The 26544-nt window shown below is 50.0% G+C and overlaps 1 protein-coding gene across 3 annotated transcripts in view; it reads right to left on the reverse strand.

Annotated features, from left to right (window-relative positions):
* LOC135907240 (band 4.1-like protein 4) overlaps positions 1-26544 on the reverse strand; it is a 196252-nt gene that overhangs the window by 94691 nt on the left and 75017 nt on the right. For all 3 annotated transcript variants that reach the window (XM_065438918.2, XM_065438920.2, XM_065438919.2), the window contains one exon: positions 14060-14164. In XM_065438918.2, coding sequence (XP_065294990.1) covers positions 14060-14164 — 105 coding nt within the window. The remainder of the gene's footprint in view (positions 1-14059; positions 14165-26544) is intronic.

Below are 26544 nucleotides of genomic sequence, written 5' to 3' on the forward strand. Positions count from 1 at the left end.
TCCAAGATCATGTTACTGTACCAACTCGCCCAACTTTCTATCCTTGTGTTAAAGACACACTCAGACTTGTTCTTACTTATGTGACCGGTTATTTTTGTGCTTTATAATAAGATGCAGTGCTTTTCGAATGAAAACGTAATAGTTCGTAGTCTGGTTACTTAAAAAAAACTGTTCTGCTTAAAATTTAATTGAGCAAGCCTGTGGCATTATTTGGTGCTAATGTCTTTGTATTGGTATGGTTTTACTCCTTATTTTCCTTTTTACATTTAAAGTGTGCAAACATTATTATGTAAACATTTCTCTTTAATGAAATAAATACTTTTCTTCTGATATTTCGTCACAAATTTTACAATGATTTTGTTTAATTAGGTAACCTTAGACTAGCTGATTGTTATTCTGGTAGCTTAACTTACAATGCCATTGGGATAGTCAATGCAAGCACATGGTGAAAAATAAACGAAATTGGGTATAAGCAGGTCACTGGCAGTAAATGGAGCATACATATATTTCAGGAAATAGTGCATGCTTATATATTGAACAGTATGCGCAGCTACACATGCTGTTGTGTTCGTAAATGCTGAAACATTATTTGGCGTGGAAGCACTTTGTTCTTTGGCTTTCAGTGCTACCTTTAAGTCATGTGTGAAAGTACTAGTAGAAGCATCCCGTGGAGATAAATGACAACTTTGATCAATAGAGGTATAAAATGTGTGCTTAAAACGGCAAAACACTGCTTGACAGGCAAACGTAGGCTTCTGTAGTACTGCACTTGTTACCGTCGCCAATCCATGCATTGCTTGCGCTCTATTGCATTCAATATGAGCTACAACAACGAGCTGTGGTGTCTTTCCCTCCTGGTCGAGCTGGTGTTGCGAAAATTTTTGACCAAGAAAAGTGGAGGTTTTTAATTATTTCTGAAATGCATGTAACCATGCTTTTGGCTGTGTGCTGTTTCCACGGGGTTATAAGTACTGGTGCTCCAAGGTGCGGGGGATCCTGTGTCCTTAGTGCAGCGCGCATTGTTATTGCGCTCTGCATCCTGCCGGCAGTGTACTATCACTGCAGAGGAAGATTACGAAAAGCATGGCCTGTGTGCCTTGCTGCAATGGCGAAACCTTCAATTGTTTGCCTGAAAGGGTCGCACATTATGCTACCACATGACGGACCAGAAGCGCAATATGAGGACGCCTCACAGATTCTGGCTCATACTGAACAAGTAAGTGCCATAGCTAAGGCTAGGCAGCATTCACAACAGCTAGTTTGCCCATTAACTACATGGCTGTAGTGAACGCTACAATACTTGCAGGGATAACACCCTTTTGGAAGGGTGTTGTCTAATGCTACACCCATATTGAAAGGGTGCTGCTGTGTTACACCCCATATAGAAAGGGTGTTGTTTGCTTTACACCCATAGGCGAGGTGACGTCATATTAACACCCCTTCTTTTGTGGGGTGTTAGTTTGCATCCCGTTGCTTGGGGTGTAGCAATACACCCAAAAAGGGTGTCACCCATGGGACAAGTCATTTACACCCTTAAGGGCGTTAAAATTTTTAGAGTGTACCTTTCCCTGTATTTCCCACTTCGCCTTTCCCCAGTGAGGACTAGCAGGCTAGGGACACGCTCTCCAGGCCGAACCTTTCCTCCTTTCACTTCACTAAAAATCTACTCCTCCTCCTAGTTTAAAGAAAGGCAGCACATTTCCCATCACATCACGACTCTAAGCAAAAACTGCGGTGCGCCCCTCTTGGACTTGTGAACACTTGCAATTACGCACACGCGTGTATCTGCGGCGACGCGCCTCTTAACATTCCGGGCGATAGCTGCGCCGAAATACCAGCAGCACCCATTCAATGTTGTTGCACTACGTACTGCTTCGAGGGTCAGCCGATAGGGGCGAAAGCACTTCGTCCGGTGACATTGCGAAGCGCTTTAGTCAGCGTCACGGCGTAAAACAAACGCACGTTCGCAAGCGCCCGCAAGTAGGACCGAAAGACAGCGCGCAGCCACGGGCTCGCGAGGCTTCCGGACTGAGCTCGGGGACCGAGCGAACGACCCTCTGGAGAGCATCCGCTGTGCTTCTTCTCTCCACGTCTCGTCCTCCTCTCTTGCCCCTACATCACTCCATTCCTTGGAACCACACAGAAACAGCGAAATAGCCCGAGCCTCAAAAAGAAACAGAAGAATACAGAAACTCCACTGGAGTTGTAAAATTTCAGATGGCACACCTTCAAAATCAAGTTGGCCCATCCCCAAATTTTAACTAACCCACCTCTAAATTTCAAATTTACCTACGCCCAAATTTCAGTCAGTTGGCCCACGTACCCCTACTATAAGCTTCCCCATGCACCTTCTAAAAAGCCCCAAGTGTATACCTATGAGTATTCTAATTTGATTTTCTTGTTCCTTATCGCTTACAAAGCTGAAAATTATCTACACTTACACAACGATGAAATGTCCTTGCGAATTATACGCCTTTTTGTGCACATACGAAGCATTACACATTTCGCGTGACGGGGCTGGGGTGCTGACGCATTAATAAACGCCGCGATCGTCGAGTCGGATCGAGTGCGCGCTGATCTGCGGTCCTCGGCGGCGGTCCGCACGGACGGAGATCGCACGCGAACTCTCGCGCGGCCCACACGCAGCGACAGTCCTGTCGCTTTCCTGCATATTCTTCCCTTCCGGGGAGGTACATCACCGAGGCCCTCCAATGGGATTAAAAGAAAAAAGGGGGAAAAAGCGAGTAGTCTCGTTTATTACAAGTGTGTATCAAAGGACGCACGCGAGAACAGACCACAGTGCCCTCTATGCGGGTCCGTAGAAATTCAGGTAAATCGCGAGTTCGGCAGCGCGCGAAAGCTGCGTGGAACGCTGGCTAGTCGAGCGAGCTTTACGCGAACGCACGGCGCTTCGACCCACGGCGCATAGCACGCACCGGTTAACACACGCGGCTCGCCGCACGTCCTGCTCGCGGCCGCCGAATGCGCCCGCCACCGGCATGCCGCTCACGCAGCGACACACTCCGTCGTCGCCGCAACAGCCGGCCGCAGGTGTCAGAGCCAATGCGTGATTTTTCGACACGACTCTGCCTTCCGAAGGTTTACACGAACAGTGTTAAGAATGGCGAGCTCGCTGTTAAGAATGGCGAGCTACAAGGCAAAATTGCCACCCAATTACGACAAGGGGGCAAGACGCGCATTCCGCACTCTCCGTCGCTACAGCTAGGAGGCGTTCGAAGAAGCGGCCTTTGCGCTGTTAAGAATGGCGAGCTGCAAAGCAAGATTGCCACCCAGTTACGACAGGGCGACACGACGCGCATCTCCCCCTCACCGTCGCTGCAGCTAGGAGGCGTTCGAAGAAGCGGCCTTTGTGCTGAAAACCGCCACCTTCCACCAGCCCCATCGACATTGTGACGGGACGGGTTCGGTGTGTGAACAATGGTTTCGGAGTTCCCCAACGTGGACCTGATATGACACGCATGGACAAGCTGCCGTGGGGAAGCCGTATTTTGGTGCTTCTCATGCTCGTCCAGACGCAAGACAAAGAGCTACCCTCGATGGGCGCCGATACTTCCCGGAACGGCACCCCTCCAACGCCGGCGTCGGGCATCAGAACGCGGTTGCCTTTGTGTACGTAAACTGATCTGCGGAGCAGCGGCGAGTTGGTGATGAGTAAACGAAGAGTCGCCGCCTCGTATGGCCGGCGGACCGAGTGTATAAAAACTGTTGTTGTGCGAATGCTGGGGACACTTCTCTTGAGCAGTCATGTTAGACTGAGTCACTTCTCTCATGCAGTCATGTTGGACTGATACTCTTTTTCTCAAGCAGTCATGTTAGACTGATTTAATTTCTGTAAATAAACCCATTTTCCTCGTTCTCGATGAGAAGCAGTTCTTCACTTCATCAACGATCTCAGCGTAAATAAGTTGGACGACGGCATGGGCCAGCTACCTTCGAATTCATGCCGTACTCCAATCTTTGCAAAGGACCACGAGCGATGGGATTGAGCCCCCAATCCTGACAACAGACAGCGTCCTTGCTGTTCTCGCGCCAACCGTCGCACAGTGGAATCAGCGTTTCACGCGCATCCATTGTATACGTCAGCAGTGGATGCGTGAATTTCAATTCTTCCGGAGCCTCCCAGAAATATTGTGCGTGTATCTGGGTACTGTTACGTTTCGCCTACGACGCGCGGTAAAGCCAGCGCGGATGCAACGTACGCCGGAGCTTCGTTCCAAGCGGCGGACATTTTGGCCCGTTCGGAGCGGCCGCGAGCGCGCCCCGCCGAGCGCGTCCCGGCATGTTCAGTGCCACGTGTCTTTGTGTGTGCGCGTGTGTGTGTGTGCCCACGCTTGTCAAAGCGCGGCAGCCGGGGAGAGGAGCTCCCCCAGTGTGAAGCGAGGAGGTCTGTCCGGCGCCGGCCCGGCTGATGCGTCACCTCCTTGTCCCAACGTGTCTATCAGTCCGTCCGTCGCCGCTGTCACGTGGTGTCGTCCCATGACCTTCCCTCTTGCTCTCAACTCCGAGAGTATAAGAGCAGCTGCCCCCGGACGCCAGGAGAGAGGCTCCGATTTCTGCTGTTGAGTAACGTGCTCTCCCGTCTCTCTACTTCGGTCGACCTGACCGCCCGCTCTTTGCGATGCTAGAATAAACAAGTTGTTCTGTTAGCAGTCGCCTCATGCTTTGCTGGGACCTTCGGATGCTTCCAGTGTGCCCCAGGCCGCCAGGCCTACGCTACCCTTGGGGCTTGCGACCCATATGCAATAACGGGCGTCAGCACTGAGGTTCCAACAGCCGGTGCCATCGGTGCGGATCCAACATCTGGTTGCCAGCGGTGAGATCGCGACAACGGAGGCCAGCAGCGAAGATATGCGGTTGACTGTATGCTGAGCAGCACAACGACCATCCGGGAGCAGTGCAACGAGCCCTGTGTGATGACTGGTTGCCTGCAGCGGAACGACTGCGCTGAATTCTTGGCTGCGAGGTTTGGTGAGTGCGGGACTTTCTTCTTCTGAGTTTTGCCAGGCTTTTGTTAGTGTCAGAAACAGAGCTGGTAATTGTGGTTGTCGTTGCTGCCGGGTTAGTTGCGGCAAGACAATAGTAGGCAGTAGAGAAAGCAGCATTCAGAGCAGCCATGGATTTGAAGTCGTTGCGCAAACCGAAATTGTTGGAGCTTGCAAGAGAGTTGGGTCTGGATGTCTCAGACAAACTCAGAAAACCAGAACTGCTAAGGGCTATTCTTGAGTTAGGAGCTGAGGATGACGAGCTGTCGGAATGCCTTGAGACCATTGAGGAGAGGGCTAAAAGACAGGAGCTCGAACTAAGAGAACAAAAAGAGAATGAAAAAGAAGAGCGCGACCGTCAACACGCTTTGGAAATGAAGCGTCTCGAGGTGGAGATGGAACGCGCTCGTAATGGAAGTCAGGCACACGGTGCAGGAGAACGAGTATCGTTCAAAATGACTGACCTGATGCGGCCGTTTAAGCTTGGAGAGGACATTGGTTTGTTCCTGGTTAACTTTGAGCGAACGTGCGAGAAGCAGGGGTTCTCTCGGGAAACGTGGCCACAGCGCTTGCTCACTTTGTTACCCGGCGAGGCGGCCGACGTAGTCGCTCGCTTGGAGAGAGAGGAGGCAGAGGATTTCGACAAAGTGAAATCGAGTCTGCTAAAAAAGTACAGGCTGTCCGCGGAGGCGTTCCGTCGGAAGTTTCGAGAAAATGAGAAAGGCAAAAGTGAGTCGTATACAGAGTTTGCCTACAGGCTTATGTCAAACATGCAGGAGTGGCTCAAAGAAGAGAAAGCGTTTGGTGACCACGAGAAAGTTCTGCAGTGTTTCGGGCTGGAACAGTTTTATAGTCGGTTACCTGAGAACGTGCGGTACTGGGTCTTGGATAGGCCAGACGTTAGTACGGTGGCTAGAGCTGCTGAGCTAGCCGAAGAGTTTGTGACGCGTCGGGCTCGCGGAGCTAAGGACGGTCAAAAGGGTGAATTTGGCTCGAAGTTTGAGAGGCCGAAGTTCACGCCCATGAGAGCAAAGGGGGACACACGTAGTGCGGATGCGAGTGAAAGCAGTCCGACCGAACGTAAGGAGACGGCGGCAACCGAAGCCGAACGCAGAAAGCGGTTCGAGACGAGGCAAGCGCGCGTGTGTTATACGTGCCAGAAGCCGGGTCACTTTTCGGCGCAGTGTCCGGAAACAAAAGCAAAAGTAGTGTTTTTGTCATTATGCAGCACTGACGAGAACATGAAGCTTCTCGAGCCTTACATGCGAGACCTCCTCGTGAACGGGAAGGAGTGCCGAGTGCTTCGCGATTCCGCAGCTACGATGGATGTAGTTCACCCCTCTTACGTAGAACCCGATATGTTCACGGGCGAGTGCGCATGGATCAAGCAAGCCGTTGAAGCTCACAGCGTGTGTCTGCCCGTAGCAAAAGTGCTTATTGAAGGACCTTTCGGAGCACTTGAGACGGAGGCGGCGGTGTCATCTATGCTGCCCCCCCAGTACCCGTACCTATTTTCGAACAGGTCCGATCACCTCCTGCGCGAGAAGGGGCTTTTGTTTGGTGAGGCTAGCGTTCAGGCCTTAACCAGATCGAAGGTTCGGGAGCTCGCTGCAAAGGCGGTAGTTGCGGGGCCGACGTTGTCGAACAATGAGAAAGGGTCAGAGGCGCAGCAAGCTGATATTCAGAGCACGTCCGAACTGAATAAAATTGTGCCTGTAGCGTTGAAGGCACCAGATACTGGAGAGGAAATTCCCGATGCGGGAAAGTTAGAAGAGCTATCTGCAGATTTGCTCATCGCGCCTACGTCAGACGGACTTAATAGGTTGCTAAAAGTCAGCCGGTCGGCTTTGATAGCCGAGCAAAAGAAGGATGGCAGCCTAGAAAACATACGCTGCATTGTCAAGGAAGGTATCGCCAAGAAAAATGCTCGCTTTGTGGAAAGAGGTGGGGTCCTGTACCGGAAGTATGTAGACCGCAGGGGAGTCGAGTTCGATCAGCTGATCGTGCCTCAGTGCTACCGTCAGGATCTGTTGCGCTTGTCGCATGGGGGTTCGTGGTCCGGACACCTAGGAGTTAAGAAAACTAAGGACCGTCTCTTGCAAGAGTACTATTGGCCAGGGTGTTTTCGGGACGCAGACCACTTTGTGAAGACATGCGACACCTGTCAGCGTGTGGGCAAACCAGGGGACAAATCGAGGGCGCCGTTGAAGTTGGTACCTATCATTACGGAGCCTTTTAGACGGCTCGTTATTGATACAGTGGGACCTCTGCCGGTAACAGCCACGGGGTACAGACACATTTTGACTGTGATCTGCCCAGCGACAAAGTTCCCTGAAGCAGTGCCGCTTAAAGAACTCAGCTCAGTTGAGATAGTCAATGCACTACTGTCCATATTTGCGCGAGTTGGTTTTCCTGCGGAAATTCAATCAGATCAGGGCACAGTGTTAACTAGCGCTTTGACGACAGCCTTTCTCGAAAGGTGTGGGGTAAAGCTGTTACATAGCTCAGTGTACCACCCACAGTCGAATTCCCTTGAGAAGCTCCACTCTGTCATGAAGCGCGTGTTGAGAGCCTTGTGGTTTGAACAACAAACTGACTGGGAGCTGTTTCTGCCTGGGGTGATGTTTGCATTGAGGACCGCGCCGCATGCGGCTACGGGGTTTTCGCCAGCTGAGCTAGTGTACGGTCGCTCGCTACGATCTCCGCTTCGCATGCTTAGAAACGGATCACTGCCCTCTCCAAAGGCTGCAGACTATCTGTTCCACAAATGGCCGCCTCCTGCGCTGGAGCCTCGCTTTGCAACAATATTCCTTTGAGGTGCGTTACAAAAAGGGGAGTCTCAACGGTAACGCCGATGGCTTAAGTCGAAGCCCCTAACGTAGGAATCAGCCTCAGAGCTGTTTGTTACTGATGTTTTTCTTCCTGAGGCAGGATTTTTAACATATTGCTTTTGTGTAGTGTTTCAAAGTGATGATGTGCTTTCTAGTGCAATTTTCCAATTTGTGGACGCGTTCTGAGTGCTGCTAGACTACTGTAAGGAACTAGGCGGTAGTATTAAAGGGGAAAGAGCCTGGCATGGCTTAGTGAGGGTTGTGCCGTGCTTGCTGACTGAGCGGCTGAGTTTCGGCGTAGTTCTAACGCTTGCTGGGAACGAGAGAAAAATGAGAACTCTCCCGAAGTCACTTTGCAGTGTCCTCTGTGAACCTGAACGTGAGAACGAGGCCTTCTCGGTGCGCTGCGCTCAAGAAACGCCGAGGGACGACCGACTTCGGTTATGAGCATCATCGAGCGACATCCCTCCGGACAGCGGATGCAGTCCCCTGACCATCGGGATCTCCCTCCCCCGGCGGGGCGGTCTGTTACGTTTCGCCTACGACGCGCGGTAAAGCCAGCGCGGATGCAACGTACGCCGGAGCTTCGTTCCAAGCGACGGACATTTTGGCCCGTTCGGAGCGGCCGCGAGCGCGCCCCGCCGAGCGCGTCCCGGCATGTTCAGTGCCACGTGTCTTTGTGTGTGCGTGTGTGTGTGTGTGCCCACGCTTGTCAAAGCGCGGCAGCCGGGGAGAGGAGCTCCCCCAGTGTGAAGCGAGGAGGTCTGTCCGGCGCCGGCCCGGCTGATGCGTCACCTCCTTGTCCCAACGTGTCTATCAGTCCGTCCGTCGCCGCTGTCACGTGGTGTCGTCCCATGACCTTCCCTCTTGCTCTCAACTCCGAGAGTATAAGAGCAGCTGCCCCCGGACGCCAGGAGAGAGGCTCCGATTTCTGCTGTTGAGTAACGTGCTCTCCCGTCTCTCTACTTCGGTCGACCTGACCGCCCGCTCTTTGCGATGCTAGAATAAACAAGTTGTTCTGTTAGCAGTCGCCTCATGCTTTGCTGGGACCTTCGGATGCTTCCAGTGTGCCCCAGGCCGCCAGGCCTACGCTACCCTTGGGGCTTGCGACCCATATGCAATAACGGGCGTCAGCACTGAGGTTCCAACAGCCGGTGCCATCGGTGCGGATCAAACAGTACTTTTCATAGAATCTACAGCGGTCTCTGATTATCAGTCCAAGACTGATCTTCAACCGGCCAAAAATTAAGCTCGATCGCTGCGGCGCGGTAAATTACCTTTCTATGACACCAAAAACACGACTTTTACCAGGATAAGACGCTTGGTAAACCAGAAAAAGCGCAACAACAGAAGACGGGTGGTGACGCCTCCTTGACGTTCCCGCACCTCGTCGCTGTGACGTCATGGATTTTGATGGCATCTTCTAGGGCCCACTTGATTATATAGCGGCACAGATTGACTACATTGTGTTCTAAAGGAACCAAATATTAAACATGGCAAGTTTCGGGAACCTTTACTCAGCCAACGCGGCTCAAATGCGAAACGACACTTTGGAATCCCTGACGTCACAGCGACGTACCGACGTCGGGATTACGGCGCGAAATTCAAATACTGATACTTCGACCTTGATTTTGTCATCTAATAATCAAACTATTATATTGAAATGACTGCCTTCAGGGTTCTCAAACAATGCTTTATTAGTCTCAAGTGATTTATTGTGTCGCTTTAGTGTCCCTTTAATAAGTCAGAAGCTCCCTCACATGCTGTAGACATCAAGGTTTGTATAAGGGAACGTAAAACGGTGCCCATTATAAAGAAACCAACGCGGAAGCCCTACTATATAGTCATCCGTGGTTTTCAAGTTATTTTATCATATTTTTTCTTCTTCTGTAGTTTAATGCACAGCGAGCTCTATGCGCGCTGTAAGCGCCATCTTCAACCCATCGTGAAATGGTGACAGCCTGGCGGAAGCGCTAAACACCGAGAGCGAAAGTCGATACCACAAGCGTGAAGTGAGCGAAGCGAACTGCGATTGTCGAACAAGATTCCGATAACATACAAGCTATGAGAGACGCCGCCCTGCGCAGCTAGACATAATACACGAAAGACACATAAAAACGCTAGAGGTTGTATAATTATTTTAGTCAGGCGTGGGTCCAGGTTTTTTCAAGGGGGGAGGGGGGATTTGACTTTGAAATGGTGATTGATGATAATGACGACGACGATGGTAAGTGCTTTACGTGCTCGCGGGTTCTCTTAAACAGTTATTGAAGCTTTCTTGTCTCTCGAGAGCAAAATAACAGTAAGAGGTGGGAAGAAGAAAGCGTGATGAATTTGTCCCGTGCCGTATATGCCGGCGCTGCGCACACAAACTTGGCATCCTGACATTCCCCCCGAATGCGCGCCTGATTACAGTATAGATAAAGTTAACGGCCACCCAGACACCATATATGCATCGGGCATTGTACAATAAGAAAGGCTACTCGCTATAGTATACATGAGCCTGTCGACATTTGCGGGAAAGCGACAAAGTGCCAACCTTCTGGAGGTCAGCGCGCCGCAGCTGGCGGCGCAGACGGACGACGCTGCGCCCGTCACAAGCGAGGCTGGAATCGGAGCAGGCCGCGAACCGGCAGGTTTCGCCGCTCGACCTCCGCGATCGGTGCCGACTATGCTGACCAAACTCCGCGCATGGCTTTCTTGTTAGCGTTCGCACAGCACAAACAAAGAGAGAGGCGACCGCCGCCGCTTGCCACTGTTCCTGGCAGACTTTCACGACAGAATTTTGTGCGAGAGCGAAGATCGGAACGAGAGGCGGAGAGCAAGAAGTTGGACGGTCTCGGAGGTGGGACTTCCGGCGTACGCACGCAACCGGAAGCCCGCCAGTGGGCGTCGTGGCGAGCGAGTCGCTTCGCCTGTGTGCCCTGCCCCGGGGGCCGCGCGAACGCCGTTTTCGTCGCTTCCGTATCGGGGGACACATCTCACGACTGCAGCCCAGCGGGAGCCACCGCTCTTTTTGCCTGGCGGTGAACGCGAGCGTTCGAGCAGAAGAGCCTGTGCTTGCCGAACCCTCGTCCTCTTCGCAGCCTCTTCTTTCCTGATCACTCTCGTTGAACACGCACGCACACGACTGGGACCCAGAAGAAAAATCGCTATGCCATTCTGCATGGCGACAGATTCCATAAAACCAGTTGCGCGCGCATTGTCCATACATGTTACCTCACAGCACTTCGCCTTCGGTTATAATGCATGCCGTCAGGATTACATGTCCTACTTCTGATGCTTGTGCTCATTCGTCCCACTGGCCACACACGCACCGACATAATTCCCAGTTTCTCTAAAGAAACCAATGAGTGTTTTCGCGATTGGGCAAGCAGGGAACTTCAGAGAAAAAAGAAGTCCGTTAACCTCCGTGTTCTTGCTAGAGGCAACAGCGCGCCTTTCATCCCTCGAGCTAACCGTCAGCGAAGAGAGCACAGCGTCACGCTCCAAGAGAATAGAGAGCAAATGGGGGCGGCCGCTGGGAATCGGGCATCAGTCGCGCCCGGAGGATTACACACTCGGGGCAGCGATGCGCGACTTGCCCTTGGCACGCAAGCCTGCAAGCTTTCCTTCTCGAAGGAGGCCGGCGGAAACGGCGGCACGGCTCAGTCGCAGAGCAACCACGAGCTCGCGGGCGCAAGTGCGAGCCTGTCTCACACACTGAATGCGCACCTTTAAAAAGTCAAACGCATAGATCGACTTGAAGTGAAGCGTTTTTGGTGTGCCCTGCCTTCTGTATCCGTGTCAAGTTCCTTGCTCTAAATAAGGCACTAGCTCGATCACTGAGGCAAAGAGCGGCCGAGATTCCTTAACGCCTAGCGATAACGTCGAAGCCACGCAGCAAGCTGCAGGGAGTCGTGGCGCAACGCTGGAAGGCTGACAGCCCGCGTGCACGAACGGGAGACGTCTGCGAGTCACGGCTACAATAGTGTTCGCATTTCGTCACTGCATGCTTTGCTCTAGAAAAGCCGTAGCGCTAGCATGACTCTACGGATTTCAGCTAGCGTTGCTAGGATGCTTTGCTTTCATTCTATATTCTCTCCACATTCGTCGGCTGACACCGCCAGCGCACAGTGTACAACTAACCTTCTATCGATGCCTTTGAAAAAAAAAAATTGATTGACAACAATCGTTCATCTTATCGCATTTCTCGGAGGATTCTCCTGGAGTTCATCAGTGCAATTGATGCTGCAGCTGTATACTGCGAACTTTTTTCTGGGCTTCCCGAGGCGTAGTGTACCTGTGCTGGGAAACGCTTGCGCGACCGACATCCGTACACTACAGAGCATTCAAGCGCAAGCACTGCGGACCTGCCGTGGACTATCGACGCGTGCATATGTTTACCGTAGCAGTTGCACGAAATCACCTGATCACGCCGCATGCATTTCATTTGACGTTCATAGTACACATATGAGAAACCTGATAATCGGCTTTCATCGCTTCATCTGGCTTTCCGGCCCATAATGCGGCCATGTACAACGTACGCCAACGTCATCGCCACATCATCACGCCTGACATCAGGTTTTGCACCTGCTAGAAGACAGCCGTCGCTTTCGTGGTGTGTGCACCAATCCAGCGTGCAGGCTCATTATTCCTGGCATCAAAAGAAAAAGTTGCAGTGCTGTTCACCGTTGAAACAAGCAAAGCTGTGATTCCACAACTAGATGCACGGTACCCGACTCCACGTTTACTCATATATATGCTGACAGTTCTGTTAGTTCTACTAATTCGGCAGGCACAGTTGTTACTACAGCGAAGTCTGTTGAATGAAGTCAAGATCAATACATTCACTCTGATAGTCCTTTGGCAGCGGAGCTCTCTGCGCCTCGAGCTTGTTCTTCAGAAGCCGCTTCATCACTGGACCATCTTTTGTGACGCGAAGATAGCCTTTCAAAGCATTTAAATGTATAGGAGCCGCGCTTCCCATGAACAACTTTCATCAGAGATAAGACGTTTCCACCATCGAGCAACACAACATGGACGCGACATACTTTATCAGTGGCTGCTGCGGCACACCACAGTGTCTGTGGAAGCGATCGCGTCAATTAATCCGCGCATTCTGCGCACGACAGTGGCAGGCAAGCGCTAATTCCACTCGCATGCGGAACAGACGCATGCAGCGGTTACACTTCGCTCCATGGCACGCGACTGTATACATTGGCATCGCGAACAGTCGCCTACATTCAGTGACTCCTGATTCAGATATCTGTATACACCTGGGGTGCCAAGGCTTCAAGAAACTCTCCTGTACATACCGGTTGTGGCTTGGTGTCGATTTTACGAAGTAACACTCGTTCATAATTGAGTGGACCAACAGCCTATACTTGTGGTAATGTGGCTGCAAGGAAACAGCGCACATGTAGTGCGCATCTGCCCACGTTATGCTATGAAAAGGCAGGTGACGTGCTCTACGTTAGAGACATTGGACAGCCAACCACTGTTACCGCAGATTAAGGTATCACACACTATGCGGACAGTGGTCGCAACGGCCGCGTGCGCTAAGACCAGCCGGAGGGCCACTCTGTGATAGTGGTGTGTGTGCCTCCTCATCTTTCTCCCTTCCGCCTCTTCGAGTCCCTTTTCCCCCGCGCACAGAGGCCAACCGGCTAGCTTCCCTACCTTTGTCTCGTACAATTATCCGCTCGGCATGCACGTACCACATCCGCAGAGCTGCGAACAGCCAGGCGGGATACGCGGATTCAGTTGGCAGTTTCTCTTTCTTTGCATGCGTGTCCCAACTATCTCGCACGCAACACGATGACATGTCCGTTATAACTACATAGTATTGAAAGCTTATACACAACGGACAGCCACACTGACGGCGTCCATCCCGCTAAAAAACAAATGCTCTTCGCAAATGTCACCGGTCTGAGCAAAACAACGCAGAAACAAGACTCCAGAGCATAAATGATCGTGTACTCATTTTCGTTAACCGTCTCCTACGCACGCTTGCACAGTACGTGCACGTGGAAATTGGGAATGAAGGCGGGGATTGAACGTGCAGTAAAACAAGATATGGATACGCCGTTGAAGTAAGTACTAATACTGAGGTTGCCTGTTGGTTCACGCCTTCGTTTCGTGTTGTCTTTGTCGATCAGCAATTGTATCAACCTGACAGGGTTCCAGCACACACACTGTAGTTCATCGCCAAGTGAAACACCTGATGGACATTTATTATCTCACCGTCTGCGCCAGGGTGTCGACGAAACGCAGGCCGAAGTACGCTGTCTCCAACAGGTTCAGGTGCTTGTACACAACATCCAGAAGGTCCTGGCCTCGGGAAGTGTTCTGAAACGCAAAAAGAAAAAAATAAAGATAAATACGTTACTGACCAGAACCTGGCGTTGTATATTCAACTAAGTATAGCTGTAACGTGTGTGCCGTGCTCCTAATATAGCGGTAGAAACAAGCCAAAAAAAAATAAATTAGGGGTTTTACGTGCCAAATCCACTTTCTGATTATGAGGCACGCCGTAGAGGAGGACTCCGGAAATTTTGACCACCTGGGGTTCTTTAACGTGCACCTAAATCTAAGTACACGGGTGTTTTCGCATTTCGCTGCGGAAACGCAGTCAAATTCGCACCATATTAAACGGGCTTTAGACCAAAAATGGTTTATGTCCCCCTCCCTTTCTCCAAGGCGCTGAACCGTGTCTCCTAAGGGTTGCCTAAAATAGCGCATTTTCCTCTCTCTCTCTCTCTCTCTCTCTCGACTCAATGAGTTGATCTGCTGCTGTGAAAAGTAGCATGCCGATTCAATTTGCATCTGTTAGACGTAAATTCCGCCATATATTCACAAGGCTGTTGTGGGTGATAAGGACAAAAAAATTGCAGTTCCGCCGGAAGGACGCGCAGTACCGATTGCGATAGCAAATTAGTAGATAGTTGTATGAAGTAAGGGTAGTATTTTTATCGACCATATGAACTTGTAAACATTCGCTTACTAACTAAATTAGCAATGATAGAATACGTAAGTGTGACTCAACGAGGACGCAGAAAGAAACAGACACACGGAGACAGCACTGCCTTTGTGTGTCAGCTTCATTCTACGTCCTTCTTCAGTATAGCTTACACATTCTATCACGGATTCAAAGAAACTAGCCCGTCATCGTGTTAGCCTGTCAACTAAATTAATCAGCACGGTGTCACGCGCGCACAGGTAAACGTGAACACACATTGCTCGATGACAGCGGCAACTGTCTGTGAAAATGCCCCAGAGTTGGGAATCGCGGCAGCATCGGCGAGCCAATTCACCTTCGTGCATGTCTCGCTTCAGCGCGAACGAAACGTCGAAAGCAGAGCGCATGCGAAGCTACCGGCACTACGCAAACTCTACAAACATCGCAGATCGCTTTGAAGACCGCTTTCAAGACACGCGAGCGCCGGCAACGCGTCCCTGCGGCGTCCGCCAAAGCCGTAGTAGACGCCGCGGTTGAGTCCACTCTGCACGGCGCGGCGAGCGAGGAGGACATCCCCCTCCTTCCTCGCCTCACCCCCTGCCTCGCGTGCCACAGGAGAGAGCACGCATGCGGGCCGCGTTCCTCGCTCGCGAGATTGAACCATAGAGAAAGAAAAAAAGATTGAACCGCGTTCGCCGGCTCACCCTCACACACTTTCACTCATACGGAACCTCCGCCTGGAGAGTCCACATAATTGCTATCGCAATAAAACGCCTTCCGTGTTGGGAACAGCACATACAGCACGAGACCCGCCATAAGCAGGACACACAAATGAGCGCGTGATCCCTTCTGACTCCCTCCCTACATGCATGAGTACAGCACGTCAGCGGTCATATCACCACGCCGGTAGCATCGTTGCATTTCGTCGGTTCCCTCGTTGGAGTCTTCATACAACGTTCGCATACCATACCCATGCCAACAAGTTCCCAACAAGTTCCCACCAACACTCAAGCCAGCAGCCGGCTCGCTGCAAGTCGTACACGCACCAAGCAGGAGACACGCGGCGCCGCGCCTTTTGAAAGAAGGTTGCTCCGAATGTGGTTGTTTGGCATGTCGGGTGACACGCTAAAGAGTACCGCGTTTCCACCGATGAAGCCGGCGCGGCGTCCAATATACGACGAGCGAGGCATCTTAAAGACGGCGGCTGTGGGATCTTGTTGGAACCTGAAGGATCCTGAAGGCAACGTGGCTGGCTAGGCTAGTTGATGACCTACAATGTGCAAAGTGCAGGAGGCAACACGTATACGAAAACGACAAGGGACAAACGGTGGCTTCCAAAGGACGATTAAGTGGTTGTTATGCAGTATTTACTTCATGCGTACAAAATATTAGATGAAGTATGAAAAATAAAAAAATACAAACCCTGATCAACCCCCCGCTGCGCACGCTTCCTTCCTGCAAGAATCTTATAAGTTTATTTATCAGGTTGGGCAATCGATGCTTGCTGGCACATTCGTGCTGTTCGCTAGTCATTTGTGCTGCTTCGATAATTACGCGTGTTTGCTCGTCCCTGACAAGCGCAGTGCATACAATGCGTGCTAACGATCGCGTTTGCTAAGTATTACATTACCAAGTTTGCAGTATGCCCCTACGTACTGTATGTATGTATGTATGTATGTATGTATGTATGTATGTATGTATGTATGTATGTATGTATGTATGTATGTATGTATGTATTCGTACGCACGCACGTGCGTACGATCGTACGTACGTACGTAAGCTTGGGTCACTGGGCATATGACACTGGGTGCTTTTCAGTGAACCTATAGTGGCACATACAAAGTGGATGTATATGCATGTATGCCACTGGCACTGCCGCTCTTTAATGAACCGCTTTGACGCCAGCTTGGGTCACAGGGTATGCGTCACTGAGTACGTGCCACCTTTCATTATAATAATTATAGAAAACATATCAACAATTACGCATTAACCACTACATTGCTAATAGCGTTAAAGTCGCCGATCATCTCTAAAGGATGGATGCACAGCCAATTTTTACGTTGTTAGAATCGGCCTGCAGGGGTACTGCTCTGCAAAGCTATTTCAGCCCGCTGCACGTGCTTCGATCGACCCGCGGTGCTGGCGCCCTTCGGGGAACCAGCGAGGACGACAGCGCTAATCCACCATGCGCCTCGTTCGGAGAATCGGTGACGACAGCAGGGCGGGCCACGTTTGGCACCCAACGTATTGTTCGTTGATTTGCCGGGTCGTCATGGTCTCTCTGCAGCAAGAAGAGTTTTCCCTAACAAAAGGGGGCTTTGCGGTACAGGGGCCCCAGGATTCGTCACAGTCTGCTGACACTCGTGGCGACTACAGGAGAAAGGAAGCTCTGGAATTTAGAGGCGCAAGACAATGGGCTCAGAGTTCTGCGAAGGCCGTCTGACGTAGGTTGGGGACCGTGAACCTCGCGCAAAAAGTGCGTGTGTGCAATCCCTCGTGCAGAGAGGAGACTCGTTTTCGATGACTGGTCGAACGTTCTCTCACCTAGGGAACTAGGGACCAATGGAGCGTCTATAAGCAGCTGTTGTCGGCTGCTAGAGGGTGCTCGTCGTCGTGCTCGTGAGCTGCGTGCTCGTCAGTGTGCTTGGAGCTTCGTGCTCGCATGCTGTATGCTTCGTTTTGCGTGCTCCATTTGGGAGCCACGCTAGACTGTCAAATGTATCTCTTGTTTAAAATGTAAATACTGTAAATAAACCCTGTACGCCTAAGTTCTTCCCAAGTTCCTCTCTACGACCTTCAACGCTTACAAATGGTGGCAGCGGCGAGATCGTCCGACAACTCTAATGACGCCTAATCTTCTGTGCGCACGTAGCAAATGCCTGCCAATAAACGGTCAGTCGGCGCTTGTCCCGCCTTGTTTTCGCCTCCGTGTTGCTCCATGCACTTTAAAGCCCACTACTGAAAGGAAACCGCCGGAAGTGTGGCGGACGGCGATGTTGGATGTACGATGAGCCGTACGCCATTTTGTACACCCAGTCGTGCCGTGTATGTTCACCTTCACAAGAAAGAGGCTGCAAACAAGCAAAGGCAGACAGACGGCGCTCCAAACAAATATCTGCCGCAGATACTGCTGTGCGCCACCGGCGACGTAGGCTAAGTTACAAGTTTTCTCAGGGGACTCCTGGTGGACGAAAGAAACCTTACGAGCGACTGTAAGCTCTATTATCAGCTTGTGTTTCAACCGAATCTTCCTGGGCCGGTATCAACGTAGTGATTCCTTTCGCTCGATCCCATCTCTTATCGTCCACCACTCCCGACCGGCCGATACTGGAAGAACGTAGGCGGAGGGTCGCTTGAGCGAAAAGGAATATAATTGGAATAGAACTGTTGCGTTATATTGGCACAAGTGACAATAAGTGAAATGAATCTGGCATATCATAAACCACCCTGGAAAGGACGCTACAAGAAGCAATAAATCAGGCTATCGTCGTCATCGTCGCCGTCAACAGCCTATGTCATCGGTCTGAAGTCTCGCATTCATGCCCAGCCTACACTGTAAAAATGTTTACACACTCATGGGTGTTTTCTTGTCGCACTGGCAACACCTTTATCGTTGGGGCTTTACAAAAATTTATAGAGGAAGCCAACGAAGCTCTAACTAGACGTGCGACGACAAAAAACGTAGTCATTTGTATGTAATCAGCATCAACTATGTAATCATTCTGACAGCTTTGGGAGCAAAGAAGTATCCGACAGGCGAGTTTCATATCTCTTCCATAGTTTTTCAACTACGACTTTTGTCATCGCACATCTAGTTAGAACTCCGTTGTCGTCCTCTATAAATTTTTGTGAGGTCCTAACGGTAAGGGCGCGTTACTAATGCGACAAGAAAACACCCTTAAGTGTGTACACATTTTTACAGTGTACAATGTTATGCAGATTTGCGTGGGTCGTCAAGGCTGAGGCAAGCTCTTGGCACTATATTGCACAAAGCAGTTAAATAAAGAGGAATCCACCAATGTATATAGACGCACGCCGTGAATAAATTGAAGATACACGTGAACCACAGGCAACGTAATAGAAGTACAAGCCTTCACCACGGCGTCAACACCAATGACTAGCTCAGTCGTCGGCCGGTCTTTTCGTTCGCACACAATGTTTCCAGAGCGCCCGAATAAGCCGTGTGGGCCGAATGAACAACGCGACGCATAAATGGCGCGTATGCGCGGCCGCGAACAACACGTGCGCGGGCATGCCCCGAGGTGCTGCTATTGCGGCCACGGGCCAACAAAGTGGTGGCGCCAAGTAAGTGCACCGGCTTTCGGACGTTGCAATCACGGAGCAACAGTGACTGCAATCGAGCCCTTCAAAGCTGCAGGGCACCGATGGAGCGTGCGCCGTGCACGACGTATGTGTGCGTCCCTTGTGGCCTGGAGTCTAACGCTGCAGGAGATCGCGCTACGATCTCGACCCGGGAAGGCCGCATACAGTCGGATTCACAACCGACTTAGTTAGCTACAGCGTCTTCACTTCGTGAATTTGCACACACACACACACACACACACACACACACACACACACACACACACACACACACACACACACACACACACACACACACACACACACACACATATATATATATATATATATATATATATATATATATATATATATATATATATATATATAAGGATCACAACCTATTTGCTATGTTGTTCGTTTCAACGACGTAAGTATTAAAAAGAGTGTAATGCACACAAATAAGTTATTTCTTGGCCAGCACAATTATTAACGCTGACAGATATAAGAAAATGTGCGTTTATCACCAATAAACTACTAGATATTGAGTAAATTAACTTACTAATGAACCACTTCCTGACCCGATTGCAGTTGCAGCACTTAAGCTGGGCATGTATTCAACACTATACACTATATACAAACTATACACTCAACACTATCGCTATATAATTTGGAGATATCCGCCCCGAATATCTGCAACGCGAAGTGCATGCACTGATGTTCCAGATAGCTTTGTCACTTGTTTACAGCCGTCGAGTCGTTTGGCCACGACGTAACTTTTCAGCGCCTCGTGTCAACAGGTGGCCTGCGTGACTTGTATGTGTGTACACAGCAGAGTGGATGACCGCCTTCAGCACCCATGAGATGACACGGAGACGACGAGGAAGGCGAGACTGTGCAGGACGGGACCAGCGCGATAGGGGGAGTCTCGCACTGCCCGCGCGCTTGCGAGAGTCGTCCCAGAATAGACGGCGTCACGCGACCCGGAGCTGTCGGGCGACACGCCCGCGCGCCACTTCGCACAGCTGCAAGCAAAGTGCCCAACGCGTCAACGCACAGTTCACGAGGGGTTCGCTTCCCGACGGTACATACAAAGAAAGCGCCATCCACGGGACGGCAATATGGAGCATCGACGCCTCTCGGGAGGTCACGGTCAGGCCGGCGTCACTCAACGTGTCTCCCCACGCGCACACACGAGCGTACTTCGAGAGCGCCGAGGAAGTCGTGCGGTACTGGAGGCTCGATCGCTCGTCGAACATGCCACGGCCGCGCGGGACCGTGCATCTGCAGAACACCGACCTCATGACTCGGCTCTCCGCCTTCTCGCGCCGACGCGTATAATTGCCCCGTGCTGCTTCAGTACTTGGCTCCAAGCTAACGAGACGGGAGAGACCGCCGGCATGCTTCGAGGCAGAGCCAAAACTGCCTCGCAGCAGCAGCTGGCGCATATGCACGAAACGCGCACTCGAGGGCCGAGTGAGGAACATTTGTCTGTGACTTGTATGTCACTGTGCACGTCTAAAACGATGCCAAATAATTAAGTGAACAAGTGAATGCGCACGGACAACAGAAACGAAGACGCCGTGGCGAACATCGCGGCCGGGGGGAGGGGACCGCTCGCGCCGTGGTTCAACGGCGACACAGGCCGAGAACAAAAGCGGCTCGCAGCAGGCTGCGCGCGGAGGAAGATGGCGACGCGGCCTCCTCTTCCCGGACGGCCGGTGCGTGCACAGCGCCCGCCGATCGGCTGGCCCGATAACCCCGCGCATGCGGCGCCGCGACAGTAATGGCCCCTGGCACGAACGCGGGTCACACGATGGAACGCGGAGTGCACGCAGCAGCGCCCAACGGGGGTGAGTAGGCGTGATCGGCCCGCGGTTCAGTGTGCTCTACCGCCGCTAGTGTAGCCCGTCGCGTGCCGGCGTTCGGGGATGGAGCCTATTTTGGGGGAGCTGTCACGCGCGCCCGCGCGTGGTCGTGCGCTTTCGCGTGAGCCACTGAGAGGTCCATTACCGCCTCTGACAAGGATTGGCGGTGCTGCGTCGAAGGTGCAAGCACGCGGGCGCTGGTGCCAGCGCTGCAGTGCGAGGGTCCCCGTCACGATAACAACAATGCGGTTCACGCGCGCGTACGGCAGCTCGTGGCCCGATTCGGTCGTCCGCACTCCGATTTCTCCTGCGTGAGCTGTCAACCCGCATAAGTACTGAATATTCTGTGGGACAATAAACGAACGTTCCGATTTGGACTTAATGCATCGCGGACGCGACCTGAAGGTCAGCTTGCCAGACGCGGATATGAACAGCTGCACCTGAACTTGGAAGCAGGCCCCTGACAGGGACCTGCACTGGCCCCTCGTTGGCTCTGGTTTTGAGGTGCGCGCCCTTGCGTCTTTGTCTCGTTTGTTTCCATCCTGCTCTACTTGCTGTACATTATTCTCATTTGTGATTACGCCAGCTGTGCGCGTGTTCGCGGATCCGCTTTGGCTCGTATTTAATGGTTCTGAAATACCAGGGACCGTATGGGGGTGGGCAGGACATTGCTCGCAAGAACCTCTTACTGGGGGGACGGGACGTGAGTAGCTGATTTCGCTATATCATCTCTCTAGCGATCACGATTTACCGGCAGCTATTCCAACAAGCAGTTGTTAAACATGTGCACAAGCAGCGGCGACCCGGATACAGATACAAAAGCGGGAATAAATAAATACGTACGAATTCAACCAAGGTTGCCATGAACGGTACTATATATAGTGTTCAGAAAGCGGTTCTTGCAATATACCACCTCCCCATCCTGTACCTAAAGACACAAGACACCGCTATCGCAACATCAACGCGTGCCAAACCATAAACTTTGAGTGAAGTACTCCACTTCTCAAGCTTATACTGCTGCCACTAAGCCACCTGAATTTTCCCAGGCACTGAATTTTTGTTATTGTCCTACCTTAACAAGTAAGTTGACGATACTTCATGCTTAAATGTCACAGCTATTGGTGGTGCCGTCTGCATCGTGTTTCTATGTATTCACTGTGATTACGTGATACGGAACCGCCTTCCTATTTTACTTAGATGTGTTTCTTTTTCTTTTTTGCTCAACTTTAAATTCCTTACTGTTACAAATCACCAGGTAATCGGAGCTATAAGTGTAGTGTGAATAGCGGCGGTATCCTGCGACGCTTTGTGCCACTGTACAATACGTATGAAGCGCTTTCGGGCTGCAAAAGTTGTCTTGTAAAAGAAAAATCGCAAAAGAATTGCACGTTAATGCATACGTCGCTAAGAAACGCTTTACTCCAGCGGATAAGTAGAATATGAAAGGTCAATGCAACTTTATGAAAGGTCAATGCATGGTGTATGACGCATACACGATGCGTCACAAAAAAAAAGAAGAAATGCCCCTACCAGCGTTGTTAATGTTGTACACCTTTCTGATGATCCGGTGTTGCGTAAATGGTAATACAGTTACGGACAAGGTAAAACTCCACAGCATCATTTGCGCCGTCGTGCAAAGGTTTTATCGACGTTCTTGTGGCAACCCGCTATAGCCGTGCGGTAAGCGGAGCAGTGGCTCTCGTCAATTACAAAAGCGGCAAGCAAGAACCGCCGACAGCGCAGCGTATAAAGAGCTTTCGTGTTAAAAAGCTAAACCAACCACGCTAACTTGTTTCGGAATGAAAATATTATACATTGAGCAAGAAAGACAAAAATTTCGAGATACTAACAAACAGTTTATTCAAATGAAACAAGGTTGGCCGGAGTTAAGAAATTTCCAAGCAAACTTTCTTTTTTTTTTGCGTACGCGTTTGCTGCTATGCATTATATAGATTTATAATAAGAAATTTGCGAATACATGTATCGAACTATCTTAAGATACAAACGTAAAGTATCATATCGGATACAATAATTGCGGTAGCACCTTGTATCGGTATCTCAAGTACTTGTTGCTCGAGTATCTTGTATCGTATGATGATACAATTGCATACTATATTTGCCCAGCCCTGCGTGAGTGTTAGCGCTCATGCAGTTCGCATATAGTTGCGTGCAATAGAACCACGAACAGTCTACATTTGCCGTGTTACAAAACAGGCAAGCTTCGTAATCGCTGTGCCCCCATTATGACGGCGCACGTCCCAGGGAAAAGCGCGGAGTCGTCGCGGTATAACTTGTACTGGAACGCATCCATTTACAGGAAAGGCATAGTGTTCGGGCTTTTAGCTGGTCAGCTCTAGCCTGCTGTCCCCTGCACATGGGGAACAGGGAAGGGGATAACCATCTCTTAATTCTCAGTATGTGCCACGTGAATACCTTAAGAAACATCTACAGAGTTTCCACAGTTACTTTAGTTCACCACAAGAAAAGTAGGAAATTACCCATCAAGAAAGATGTCAGGCAAGCAGACAATCTCTCCAACGCTATTCACTGCATGCTTATAAGTATTCAAGCTATCAGACTGGGAAGGGTTAGGAGTGATGATCAACGGCGAATATCTCAGCAACGTTCGGTTTGCGGATGACATCGTCGCGTTCAGCAACGTGCGGACGAGTTACAACAAATGACTGAGGAGCCCTAACCGAGGAGCCGGGGTGAATACTAATATGCAGAAGACAAAGATAATGTTCAATAGCCTGGCAAGGGAACAAGAATTCATGATTGCCAGTCAGCCTCTAGAGTATGTGCGGGATTGTGTTTATCTAGGCCAATCATACTGACAGCAGACCCTGGTCATGAGAAGGAAATTTACAGAAGAATAATAATGGGCTGGAGTGCATACGGCAGGCCATCCCAAATCCTGACTGGGAGATTACCACTGTGTTGAACACAAAAAGTGCGCATTGTACCGGTGCTAACATACGGGGCAGAAACTTGGAGGTTAACAAAGCAGTTCGAGAACAAGTTAAGGACCGCGCAAGAGCGATGGAACGAAAAATGTTAGGCGTAACGTTAAGAGACAGGAATAGAGCGGTGTGGATCAGAGAGCAAATGGGGATAGCCGATTGTCTAGTTGACATAAAGAGAAAAAAAAATGGAGCTGGGCAGACCATGTAATGCGTAGGGTAGATAACCGGTGGACCATTGGTATTACAGAATGGATGCCAAGGGAAGACAAGCGCAGTCGAGGACGGCGGCAAACTAGGTGGGGTGATAGGAAATTTGCAGGCGCAAGTTGGAATCAGCTAGCGCACGACACGGGCAATTAGAGACCGCCTTCGTCCTGCAGTGGACATAGAAATAGACTTATGATGATGATGATGATGATGATGCTATGCCACTTCAACAAGTCCGTATACGTGTGAGAACGTCACAAGGCCGCCACATGATGGACACGTGCCGTGCCATTGCAATTTCATCCTATAGCTAGAGCACTGCACAGGCCCGATTTTTCGGCTCGCGCCAGTGCCATACTCGGCCTCGATTTGGCAAAGGCATTTGATAACATCGCGCACTCGTCCATCGTGAAGGCGATCACAGGCCTTGGGCTCGGGCGTCGGTTCTACGACTTCGTCCGCTCTTTCCTTACCCGACGCAAGGCCGTCATATGCGCAGGAGACCTTGTATGCAGTAGAGCTCGGACAGCGGGGCACCCCCTGGGATCAGTCCTCTCGCCGACGCTTTTCACCCGTACAAAAAAAATTCTTGAGAAGGCATTGAAATATTGTTGGTCAATGTTGAGTTTTTTATTGAGGAATTATTGAGAGTATGTTGGAGAATTGTTGAGTTGAGTGTTGAGCACTCTTGAATATTGGCCACTGAAATCGAATTGAAACACCATTGGGTACCTCAATGTTGAATAATTGTTAAGTTACCATTGAAAGTCCATTGTGCTTAGACGGCCCGTTGTGTTCGTTTTGTTGAATGGTTGTTGAGTTACCATTGATACTGCGTTAAACTAACGTTGTGGTAGTTCTGTTGACCTGTTGTTGAGTTATTATTGCCACAGCATTGAAAAGCATATCGTGCCACAGTTGAGATGCCATTGAGATTTCAGAAGTCGCCATTGAAATATGATTGACGTTTCGTTGGGCTAGTGTATTTTTATTCATATATTGAAATTGCTTCGCTGTTCACACTTGCATGCCCCGGTGCCTGCTCATAACTTTCCCAAACACAAACAAAATCAAAAGAGAGACTGATCAACTTGAAGTACCTTTATTTACACTAAAGATGTGTGCACGTGAAACATTATTACAGTACATAAGGCACCACTACATCGAAGCTGGAGACACAGGCTAGTACCTACAGCACTTTAGCAGTAAAATAAATTTGAAAAAACCTATACATATGAATCCAATCAAAACGATCATTGTGCTCTTCACTTTCGACTGAAGTTTATGACTAGAAGGCAAAGCGACTCAAAAGGCAGGGCTTAAGCATACCGTTGCAACAAACAACTTTGAACACATGAACACTTGGAGCTGCTTGCATGTGAATACACAAAAGACATCTGAATATGTTACATTAAAATGTTGCGCACACTAACACATCACAGGAAGAGCTACGGCTGACTGTGAGAAGGCAAAATAACCAACTTGAAACGAATGACTTCAGGTAAATATATACAACCTTTAGCACGCGTCTTTCACCGTCATTAAAATTTAATGAAGTATCAAAGTAGACTTGCCTGAGCTTTGTTTTCGAGATATATATTTTTTCATGTTGCCCAATTATTTTATAAAATAACATCACTCAACTTAGCTATTATTTGACGAGACATCATTTAGAAAGTTGTCGGGCATGATGAACACCTGAATCGTGTTTATGACAAGCCAGGATTGCTTTCTTCAGAAATAAACTTGTAAAGCATTTGTGTAATGAAAGCAGCTTATCCCCTGGTACAAGTCAAGAACAAACAGTACGCCGTTTGATTATGTTAATTTGGGGTACAGAGGAGTTCGTTAGTGGCATTTCCTCAATTTAGTGAGCTCATTTTCAGGTAATATTTCTGGACTTGCACAAAGCTAATTAAAGCACTTTTTGGGGCCTTTTTTCCTATACCCAGCAACTAAGTGCTACCTCAGTCAATAAAGAGATAAGGAAAGGCTAATACCTTGAACGATAAGAGAAAAAATAATTATTTAGCACAGAAAATTGGTAGTAACACATGGCTAACACAATTCCAAGCAGCCAAATAAATGGTCACCTGCACTTTCAGTATCAAGCACCCCAGAAATAGTCTTACAGTATGAGAAAAGGTTCCAATGACTAGACAGCCCGATTGCTGAGACAGTGAAAAGCGCAAATAAACCATATACGAAACACCAATTACCTCAATTTCACAGATAAAATGTTATTAAAATAGAACCAGAATTCTGCTGCATAAAATATACAAAGGTTGCATAAAAATTGGGACGAAGCAGTAACTGAAAGACAGAGGGAGCTACAGCGCACCCATGTTGAAAAAGATTACATGGAAAATGATATATATGCATATTCAAGTTTACAATTTTCGCTCCAACATATAGAAAAAGAACGCA

Source organism: Dermacentor albipictus, chromosome 1 (assembly GCF_038994185.2).
Source record: "Dermacentor albipictus isolate Rhodes 1998 colony chromosome 1, USDA_Dalb.pri_finalv2, whole genome shotgun sequence".
NCBI lineage: Eukaryota > Metazoa > Arthropoda > Arachnida > Ixodida > Ixodidae > Dermacentor > Dermacentor albipictus.